The sequence below is a fragment of the Prinia subflava genome, chromosome 31, assembly GCF_021018805.1.
Source record: "Prinia subflava isolate CZ2003 ecotype Zambia chromosome 31, Cam_Psub_1.2, whole genome shotgun sequence".
Taxonomy (NCBI): domain Eukaryota; kingdom Metazoa; phylum Chordata; class Aves; order Passeriformes; family Cisticolidae; genus Prinia; species Prinia subflava.
In genome coordinates this window covers 1558298-1568822 of record NC_086277.1, presented here as the reverse complement: position 1 = coordinate 1568822, position 10525 = coordinate 1558298, and the positions used below count along the sequence as shown (strand labels likewise).

The 10525-nt window shown below is 47.9% G+C and overlaps 1 protein-coding gene across 3 annotated transcripts in view; it reads left to right on the top strand.

Moving 5' to 3' along the window:
• Positions 1 to 10525, top strand: part of LOC134562806 (GON-4-like protein) — a 32825-nt gene that overhangs the window by 1956 nt on the left and 20344 nt on the right. For 2 of the 3 annotated variants that reach the window (XM_063420328.1, XM_063420329.1), the window contains exons 2-11: positions 625 to 786; positions 1885 to 2084; positions 3064 to 3138; positions 3506 to 3556; positions 4230 to 4280; positions 4607 to 4702; positions 4930 to 5034; positions 5729 to 5899; positions 7939 to 8131; positions 10181 to 10282. In XM_063420328.1, the coding sequence (XP_063276398.1) occupies positions 625 to 786; positions 1885 to 2084; positions 3064 to 3138; positions 3506 to 3556; positions 4230 to 4280; positions 4607 to 4702; positions 4930 to 5034; positions 5729 to 5899; positions 7939 to 8131; positions 10181 to 10282 (1206 nt within the window). Of the gene's footprint in view, positions 1 to 624; positions 787 to 1884; positions 2085 to 2644; positions 2663 to 3063; positions 3139 to 3505; positions 3557 to 4229; positions 4281 to 4606; positions 4703 to 4929; positions 5035 to 5728; positions 5900 to 7938; positions 8132 to 10180; positions 10283 to 10525 lie in introns of those variants that run through there. The other variant, XM_063420330.1, reaches the window with a different exon arrangement.

Genomic DNA, 10525 nt, shown 5'->3' with positions numbered 1-10525 from the left:
CTGTGCCCTGAGCTCTGGGATGTCCCTGCCCGAGCAGGGAGGTGGCACCAGCTGTGACCCTCTGTGACCATTCACACTTGATGGATTCTGTGTTTCTCAGTGGGAATTGTTGTCTGGGTCTCATGCTGCTGTGCTGAGCTCCCTGACATGACTGAAAGCTGAGTTTGTGTCAAGGAGGTGGAACCGGGCAGTTCCCAGTTGTTTTCCAGGCTGTGGAGCCTGTGGGCCTGCACAGAACAGCAGGGGAAGGGTTTGAAGGGTTTGCAGCCACCACTGCAGCCATGTGGGTTCATTGGCCCACGGCTGGGAAAATGCATCCCAGGGTGGAGCAGCCAACTGGGAATCACCCCATGGCTGTTCCTGCCCCTCCTGTGGCGGCTGCATTTGTACAACAGGGACTGCAACCACGTTTAGAACAAATCCCCAGGTCCTGGCAGCTCTCTCGTGTGACAGGAGTGGGTTTGAGCGTGGCTGTGCCCAGCTGAGAGTGAGGGAGCATGGCTGAAATAGCTGGAATGGAAAATTGATTTGTTAGGGTCACGTAAAGCACAGAGTTCAGTGTTTTATCTTTGCTCTGTGTGTCCCTGTTGTGTGTCTGCCTACAGCTGGGTGTTCTTTTTCCAGGGAAAATCCCCAAGCTGTACACAGAGGTAGAAGTGAGTTCTCAGCGGGATCTGTATCCGAGTGAAACCCCTGGAGCAGTGCCAGAGTCTCCAGGGAGAAGCTCCCTGCAGGTGGCTGCCAGAAATGCCACCACAATGAAGCCACCAAAGAGCACCAGGGCTGGTGAGTGTGTCCCAGCAGAGTGGTGAGGGAAATTCGGGTTTGGGGCTGTTTATTCCGCTGGATAAATGTTGTGACTGATGCAGCAAACTCTGGAATTGTGAAAATGTTTGGGGTTGTTTAGGTCAGGGTTTTTTAAAAAGTGCTCCATAATTCAGTGTCTCAGTAAACCACAGGTGCCCCAGTGGAACTTGGAGTTTATCTCTGCAATTTTTGGCTACTGAAAATCACTGCTCTGCTTCAGAGAATGGGATGATTCTTTTCTTTCTCTGGGTCAGCAAAGCAGCAAAACACTTTCCAAGTCCTGGGAGCTGTAACCTGTTCTGGCTGTGTTGTACCTGGAGTTTTGCAACATTTTTAAGGGTGTAAAAAGGCTGCTGAGGCCGTTCTATAAATCATTCAGGGGGAGGAGTCCTGCAGAACTTGAATCCGTCATTCAGAAGAGTTCCCAGTTCCTGTGGCTGTTTCTGTTTGGGTGTTGGAACAGCACACAAAACAACAACACGGAGGCAGGAGGGCTGCAGAGAAAAGCTGCTCCCCAAAAAGAGAGCAAACCTGTTTATTTCTTTTATTTTTATACATTTGTGGGTCTGGTTATGGATTGGCTTCTGGGGTTGCTACCCCTTCACTACACTGGCCAGACCAGCTCTCAACCAACATGATTTTCAGGTTAGAAATATGTAAAAAAAGGACAGTGAACAAAAACAAGAAAGGTTGTTTATGTTCCAAAGTGTGAGAAAGTGACAAACTGACCCTTAATATTTTAAGAAATTAAAGAAATTGCTGCTGTGCTGAGCTCCTTGATGTGACTGAAAGCTGAGTTTGTGTCAAGGAAGGAGGTGGAACTGGAGAGTTCCCAGTTGTTTCCCAGAAATTAAAATCTGAAATTAAAAATTAAAATTAAACTCTATCTTAAGAACAAGTAGAAGGCTTTAAAAAGACTCAGCAAAACCAGGGCAACATTTGGGTGGTCTCACATGAGCTGGAGGAAGCTTTGCTGTTTCAGCAGCTGCAGAATTGCAGTTGGTGTTTATTTTCAAACTCACCCTCTCACAATGTGCTGGATGTGAGGATTCCCATTCCATTTCTGCTGATTTTCAGAGGAGCAGGACGGGGAGGACGCCGAGAGGAGGAGGAGGAGGAGGAGGAAGGCAACCAAACGGAAGAGAGAAGGGAAAAGCCTGGAAGGGGAGGGCTCCTTGTCCTGCGATATCAAACTGGACGAGTCCCTGGACCGCGCCCTGGAGGACGGAGCCAAACAGCACAACCTGACCGTGGTCAACGTCAGGAACATCCTGCACGTGAGCCAGGGGCTCCAGGGGGCTCTTCCACTCCTGATTTTTGATCAGCACCCCCTTCCTGCTCTCTGCTGATGAATCCATAGAGGGGGAATCCCAGGGATCGGTCTGTGAGGATGGGATCACTGTGTGATCACTCACCTGCACCCCCCTTTGCCAGCGGTGTTGATCCCAACTTCCCCATGCTCACAGTGGCCTGTTTGGCTTTTCCTGAGCAGCAACAGCAGGAATAACTGAATTAAAATCATCTTCTGGGCCCACATGAGCAGGTGTAGGCTCTGTTTCCTTTTTTGAGGGAGCTGTTTCATCATAAATTTCTGATGGACTTCTATGGTGCTGACAGAAATGCATCGCTTTTAGTTCATGTCCATCACACAACTCTCAGTTAGAGAGGAGCTGCCACAAGAATATTTATTTATTTGTGCTGTCACAGCTTTGGAGTGAATCTCTAACTCTGCACCTCTGCTGAGTCTTTTCACTTCATCCCAAAGTGTGATCTGGAGAACAATAGTATTTATTTTCCCACAGGATCAAAAATCGTACCTTTTGTTTTCCCTGGAGCTAGAATTGTTCAAATCCAGGTAATCACAGATATTTTCCCTTTTTGCCATCCCTGTGGCAAATAACCTGGAGACTGCCATGGTTCTTGGAGGCAGATTCACCAGTGGATTTTATGCAAGTGCCCCAAATTAATGCCTTTTTCTGTCACATGCTTCAGTGGGAGGGCTGGAAATTGTTTTAATGTTTTAATGTTTTGTTTTTAATGTTTTTGGTTTTTTTGTTCTGTTTTTAAATGTTTTAATCACATTTAATTAATGTCTGCCGTAAATTTTGCTGTCTGATCTATGAACAATCATTTTTGCTACAGTGTAATTCCAAAGCCTGTTGTACACTGAGTATTTCCCCATAGTAGTTTATTCTAACATTTGTTATTTTGTCTGTTTCTCTTTAATAAACATCCTGTTTTTGTGTTTTCCTTTAGGAAGTGATCACGAATGAACACGTGGTGGCCATGATGAAAGCAGCCATCAGTGAGACAGAAGATATTCCTTTGTTTGTGAGTAAAACTCGCTCAGTTTGTTTTATCACTTGTTCCAAATGCTCGAGGCCTTCCCCACTCTGCCTTCCTGGGCCATAATGGGATGTGGGGAGAAGAGATAGGACAAATAAATCATTTACCTGTTATAATAATTAAGTTTCATGATCATATTTGCCACCTGGATGAAGTGAGTAGTGTAAATTATGAAACAGAAATATGAGGGGTTACTTTGGAGGTCACTGTGGTGATGTCTGAAAGGTAATTAATTTAAAGGTAATGAATTTTTAAAAAGAGGAAGGCTTCATAGTAAAGAGTTGCTGGGGAAAAGTCTGTCATTGAGGAAAATGACTGAATTTGTTGCCGTTGTCTTGTTTTAAACTCTCAGGAGCCCAAAATGACTCGTTCCAAGCTGAAGGAAGTTGTGGAGAAAGGAGGGGTGAGTAAATAAATCTGCTTTTCCTCTTGCACCTTCCCCTTGCCCAAGGGGCAGCTCCAACTTCTGCTCTTTGTTACAGTGACAGAACCCCAGGGAAGGGCTGGAGCTGTGTCAGGGAGGTTTAGGGTGGAGATCAGGGAAAGATTCTTCCCCCAGAGGGTGCTGGCACTGCCAGGGAATGGGCACAGCCCTGGGGCTGCCAGAGCTCCAGGAGAGCCCTCCCAGCACAGATTTCTGTGAGATTTCTGTGGGATTTCTGTGTTGTTGGGGTGTCTGTGCAGGGCCAAGGGTTGCACTCATGGTCCTTGTCCCTTCCAATTCAGCCTGTCCTGTTATTCTGTGAGTGATTTTCCTTGTGTGACCCTCTAAAAGAAGCATAAGTGTGGTTTGAGTCATGAAAGGAAAAGAATCACTTAAAGCAATGTTTAAAAAAAGCATTAATTTGAGCTGAGCAGCACAGAGCCACGTCAGGGTTGGGAAGGGCAGTGAATTCCCAGTGCTCATTGTCCTGAAGTCTCTTCCTGGAGATCCCACGGAGGATTTGAAGGCTCTGTTTGAGCTCTGTTGTTGCTTGGCCCCTGTGGAGATGAAGGTCACAAGCTCAGGCGTTCCTTGCATTGCCGAGCTTGGCCCTGCCTGTGTGACACAGCCCAAGCGTTTTTGCTGTCCCTAGGTGATTCCAACGTGGAATATTTCTCCAATTAAGAAGGCACACGAGGTGAAGGTAAGGGAATTCTTGCTGGGAAAGGGGAGACCTCACTGCAGGCTTCCTGCTGAGGCAGAGATCTTTTGGAGGGCTGGAGCAGACTCGTGTACCAAATCTGAGCTCATGCAGTTTCCATCACATAAATACCAAATCATCTGTGCCTGGTCTTACCCCTTCTCACACCACTTTGCTTTCCATTGCCAATCTTTCAGTAATTTATTTCTTTGGTTTCTCCAGTGTTTCCTTTCTGAGTTTCAGGGTGATTCCTCAGTTTGAAATGCCTGCTCTGACTGGGCACTCCTCCTGCTTGTTAACAGTGCTCACCCTCCTTCTCTTGTGTGCAGCCACCTCAGTTTGTGGACATTCCCCTGGAGGAGGATGATTCCTCTGATGAAGAATACCAGCCTGATGATGAAGATGAGGATGAGACTGCAGAGGAGGTAAATGCAGCTTGTGCAAAGGTTCAGCACAGAGCTCTGTGTCTGAGGCAGGAGAACACTCCTTATTTTATAACACATAAACTTGTAAGTCATCCAGGATCTTCCAGTAACCATTCTTCAAAATGCTCCACTATTCAGCTGGTTGAAAGAGAGTTTTTGAATTGTTTGGAGCAGTTATTGATGGTGGCACGGTGGTTTGAGAGCGTCCTGCATCTCTTGCCCTGCAGAGCTTGCTGGAGAGCGATGTGGAGAGCACGGCTTCTTCTCCTCGTGGAGCCAAAAAATCCAGGACCAGGCGCTCCTCTGACGAGGAGGGAGGGACAATCTGTGAGGTAAAGCTGGAGGAAACAGTTGTTTATTAATTTATTAATCCAAACCCCACAAAAAAATATCCATTCCTAAAACTGTGGGGACATTCCAGCTGCCAGGTGGCTTTAGGGTCCCCTTGCAGGAAGGGCTGAGTCTAAAATAAAGCTCTGGGGATGGGAACAGTTGTCAGTTCCTTAGATAATGCTTATTTTTCTGATCATTTCTGAGGAGTGCAGGAGAATGGCTTCCTATGCTTGGCTTAGGAATAGAAAGTGAGTTTGGTAAAAGCATAAAGGTGTTTGTGTGACTGGGCACAGGCAGAGGGAGTGGTACAGGCCAAGGATCAGCAAACAAGAATCAGAAAGCCCCTGGGAGCTGACATTGGGATCAAAACCACAATATTATACTGATATTTCCACATTCTGCTCACCCTGAGTTTGTTTCTGGAAGGATTCTGCTACAGTAAGTGGTGTTCAGGTTTATCAGCTCTGGTAATGTTGAGAGTGATACTCAAATCTTCCAAATGTCTCTTTTCCAGCAAATCTTCATATTTCTTTGTACTTTCTGAAAACCAAAGTGAGTGTAGTGGGGAAAAATCCGTGTCCTTCTGTGAAGCATTTCTTCCATTTCTGGTCGAGCAGAAAAACAGATTTACTCAGTCCTTGGAAATATCTGTTCTGAATAAAACCTTTTTAACACAAAGGCCTTTTTGATTAGATGGAGAAGGTCCCAACACCCGTTGTTAGACACATCAGTGCTGAAGTGGTTCCCATGGGCCCCCCACCACCTCCCAAACCCAAGCAAACCAAAGACAGCACCTTCATGGAGAAGCTGCACGCAGTGGATGAGGAGCTGGCCTCGAGCCCTGTCTGCATGGACTCCTACCAGGTACAGGGCTGGGTTTGTTGGTTAAAATTTGTTACAGAGGAGGGCATTTTCTGGTTTTTTTTCTGGGATTTTCTGGTGTTCTCTCCTCTTCCTTTTCTTGCATTCTGTTCTCCTCCTGTAGCTTCAAACAATCAGTGGAGCTCTGAGCAGCCTGGGCTCGTGGAATGTGTCCCTGCCCATGGCAGGGGGTTGTAACAACAAGATTTTTAAGGTCCCTTCCCACCCAAACCATTCCATGGGTCTTTGATTCTGTGAAATTGAATCTCTGTAGTGTGCTGGGCAGCAGAGGCAGCTGTTAAAAATATATCTAGTGACACAGATTTTAATTTCTTGCAATGACATTGTTTATACTTGTCTCACTGCTGTTGTTTCAGCTGTTAGATGTAACTCTGTAACATTTACATAACTAATGAAAATAGTTCTCCTTTTGAAAATTATCCTGCTGGCTTAGTTATGTTTTGCAGGCACAGTTTTTGCTGTTAACAGCTGAGGAATTTGGTTCTCAAGAGATCCAGTGTCCCATTTTAATACTGGGAAAAGCTTTACTGGTCTGTGTTCCTGGGCAAGGCTGAGGTGGAGGAGACAGTGCTGGGCTGCTGCTCTAGATTAATGTCAGAGTCAAACATAAGTTAAATAATCAAATATTGCTAGGGGAAACTGCCTCCTGGGTGGCAGTGAGAGTTGATAAATGAGTAATAATATATTTATATGTGTTTTTATTAAGAGCAGCAGCTTGATGGGGAGAGTAGTGAGAGCTCAGCTTCCTCAGCCTATGGAAGTAAAGGATTCTCCCTCAGCGTGGCTTTTCCCTGAGATTCTCCTTGGGGTTGTTGTTCCCTGAGGTGTGGAGGGTTTTTGAGCTTTTCTTGCCTGAAAAGCCCAGCACCAGAGCCAGAGAAGACAAACAGAGTCAACTCCAAGGTTGTTCATTCTTTCATTATCTCTCAGTTCTTCCCCAGCAGAGCAGGACACGGGGGGGACTGGGCGGGTCAGAGGGTCCCGGGCTTTATGTCCGGTCTCCCTGACCCAACCACTGTCCACAACAAACTTTTTATTTACAAAATCTTAGAACACTTACTACCTATGTTAACATGTCATTTCTACTCTAAAGCAATCCTTGAGATCCAACTCAGCAGAAAATGGGGGACGAGAGCAAGAACAAGGAGCACAGGGGCCACTCCCCAATTCCTCCATCTTGCCTCTTCAACCCCATATACTGAGAATCCTCGATTCTACATTTACATTCTATGATAAACTAAATACTGCTTATTTTGAATTCTCTCAGCTTGTGATTCTTCACACACTGTGGGCATTCACTGCCATGGCAGGGATCAGAGGCAGTGCCCTCCTGGGCTCTGTGTGAGGCTGCCTGAGCCCCTTGGACAGATCCCACACCCCCTGTCCGGTCTCCAAACCCTCCAGGGTGGCCAGAGGAATGTCCTGGACTCCACCAGATCCCACACCCCCTGTCCAGTCTCCAAACCCTCCAGGGATTTCCTGGACTCCAACCATTTTCTGTGGCAGGAATCAATTATTTTTTTGGGGGGGTTGTGCTTGCTTGTCTGGGCTGGAGATGCCAGGAAGGCTCTGTTGTCCCTGCAGCCCCTGGATTTCCTGGACTCTGACCATTCTCTGTGGCAGGAATCAAATATTTTTTTGGGGTAGTGCTTGTGTGGGATGCCAGGAAGGCTCTGTTGTCCCCGCAACCCCTGGATTTCCTGGACTCTGACCATTCTCTGTGGCAGGAATCAAATATTTTTTTGGGGGGTTGTGCTTGCTTGTCTGGGCTGGAGATGCCAGGAAGGCTCTGTTGTCCCCGCAACCCCTGGATTTCCTGGACTCTGCCCATTCTCTGTGGCAGGAATCAAATATTTTTTTGGGGTAGTGCTTGTGTGGGATGCCAGGAATGCCCCGTTTGTCCCCGCAGCCCCTGGATTTCCTGGACTCTGACCCTCTGACCATTCTCTGCAGCAGGAATCAAATATATTTTGGGGTAGTGCTTGTGTGGGATGCCAGGAATGCCCCGTTTGTCCCCGCAGCCCCTGGAGGACAGCCTGATCGCCTTCCGCACGCGCTCCAAGCGGCCGCTGAAGGACGTGCCCCTGGGGCAGCTGGAGGCCGAGCTGCGCGCGCCCGACATCACCCCCGACATGTACGACCCCAACACGGCCGACGACGAGGAGTGGAAGAGGTGGCTGGGGGGGCTCATGAACGACGACGTGGAGAACGAAGGTGCCCACCAGAGGTGGAGGCTGAGGGGGGTCGCTGGGGCTGAGGGTTCTGTGGTTTAACCAGGCTGGGGGTGAGGTGGGGTGGAATAAATCCCCCTGTAGCCACTCCAAAGTTCCTATGCTGGCTCAGACCTTAGGAGGCTTTGGAGGAATATTTCAGGGACAGGAGAAAAGATCCAAAAGAGGCTCTGACCCCCAGATGTAGTTTAAGATGTTTATTCCAGGTGGTTTCCAGAGGGGAAAAAGAGTGAGTGTGGAAGAACAGGGCCTTATCCAGGCTTCTGCTAAGGAGAGATAATTGGAACAATAGGGTCAGAAAGGGGAGGAAGGGTTAAACTGCGTGGTTTCAGGCTCTGGGGGTCTCTGAGAGGGGAGAAACCATTCCCCAGGGAAATGCAACAGTGGGGCAGCCCTGGGAGAAGGACTCAGGACCTTTCCTGAGCCCTGGGCTGATCCCCCAGTGTGGGAAAGGGGGAGATTCCACCCCTGTGCCCTGCTCAGGTGAGACCCCACCTGCAGAGCTGCCCCAGCCCTGGGGCCCTGCACAGGAGGGACCTGGAGCTGCTGGAGAGAGCCCAGAGAGGCTCCTGGATGATCAGAGGAATGGAGCAGCTCTGCTGGGAGGAAAGGCTGAGGGAGCTGGGAATGTTGAGCCTGGAGAAGAGAAGGCTTTAGGGTGTCCTTCCAGGACCTGAAGGAGCTGCAAGGAACATGGGGAGAGACAATTCCCAAGGGATGGAGTGATCAGATGAGGAGGAATGGCTTCACACTGACAGGGAGGAGGTTTAGATGATGTATTTGGGAGAAATTCCTCCCTGTGAGGATGGGCAGGCCCTGGCACAGGGTGCCCAGAGCAGCTGTGGCTGCCCCTGCATCCCTGGAAGTGCCCAAGGCCAGGCTGGACAGGGCTGGGAGCAGCCTGGGGTGGTGTGAGGTGTCCCTGCCCTGGCAGGGAGAATAACTGGGGGATTATCACAGAATTACAGAATCTCCAGGTTGGAAGAGACCTCCAAGATCATGGAGTCCAACCCAGCCCTGACACCTCAACTAAGCCACGGCACCAGTGCCACATCCAGTCTTGTTTAAAACACATCCAGGGATGGACACTCCACCACTTCCCTGGGCAGAACATTCCAGTACTTTATCAATCTGTCCATAAAAATCTTTCCTAATATTTAACCTAATTTTCCCAGCTTGAGGCTGTGTCCTCTTGTTCTGTCAGTTCTGCCTGGAGAAAGAGACCAACCCCACCTAACCACAGCCACTTTTCAGGGAGTTGTAGAGAGAGATAAAATCACCCCTGAGTCTCCTTTTCTCCAGGATAAACACCCCCAGCTCCCTCTGTCATTCCTCACAGGCCTTGTGCTCCAAGGTTCCTTCCCACCCAAACCATTCCATGTTCTATGTTGAAAGCCTGAAGCTTTGTTTGTTAATTATACATGATATTCTTGTCTTGATTTTTAATCCCACGCATGAGCCTTGCAATCAGCTTTCCTCATCTTCCCCCTGGCCCTTTGTGAGAGTTTTTAAGCTTCAGGTGTCTCACTTGGAAATATTTACCTGCCAACACACAGGAACTGGCAACTACAAAGGGAAGTGTGGATTTAACCCCTGGTGCTCACCACTGATCCACCTCAATCCCAGTGTGTTGTACCCCTTGTTTGGGGCAGTTTTTTTGGGTAGAAACAGTTCTTTTCTTTTTGAGAAGAAACAGGAACAAGCTCTGGGACCTAGCATCCTTTTTTTTCCTGTATTTACTAGTTGCTCACAGTTGTGCAAATTGAATATAAAACAGAAACTGAAATTACATCTAAATTTAGCTGAAACTCAGATCCCAGAGTATCAAGGCAGCTTTTCAGAATAATGATGATTGTAAGTCAGGGTCCCAACAGCTCACTTTGAAAGGAGGATGGGTTTGATATTGCCCCCATAAAAGAAATATTCAGGAAGTTCATTTCCAGCAGTAATTCCCCGCTTTTGCAACAGGTCAGGCAGTGAACAAAGAGTGCTGGGGCAGGGTAATGACAGCTCAAAACCTGCTCCTTTGCAGATGAAGCTGATGATGATGATGACCCTGAGTACAACTTCCTGGAAGATCTGGATGAACCAGACACAGAAGACTTCAGGAACGACCGTGCTGTGAGAATCACCAGTGAGTTCCCCAGGAATTCCCTCTCCTTTCTTGCTGGCAGCAGTAATTCACTGAAAAAAAGTGGTTTTTTGCAAGGATTTTTGCAGTGTAGGATGTTAAATAAAGATTTGCCTGCTGGTTTGACCAGTTTTTGGCTCTCTGGGTGTGCAGGGAAGGATCTGGCAGAGCTGCTGTGCTCAGGTGCAGCACAGCCTGAGGAGCAGAGTTTAGGTGACAGTAAAACCTGAAATTAGGTGATAATCC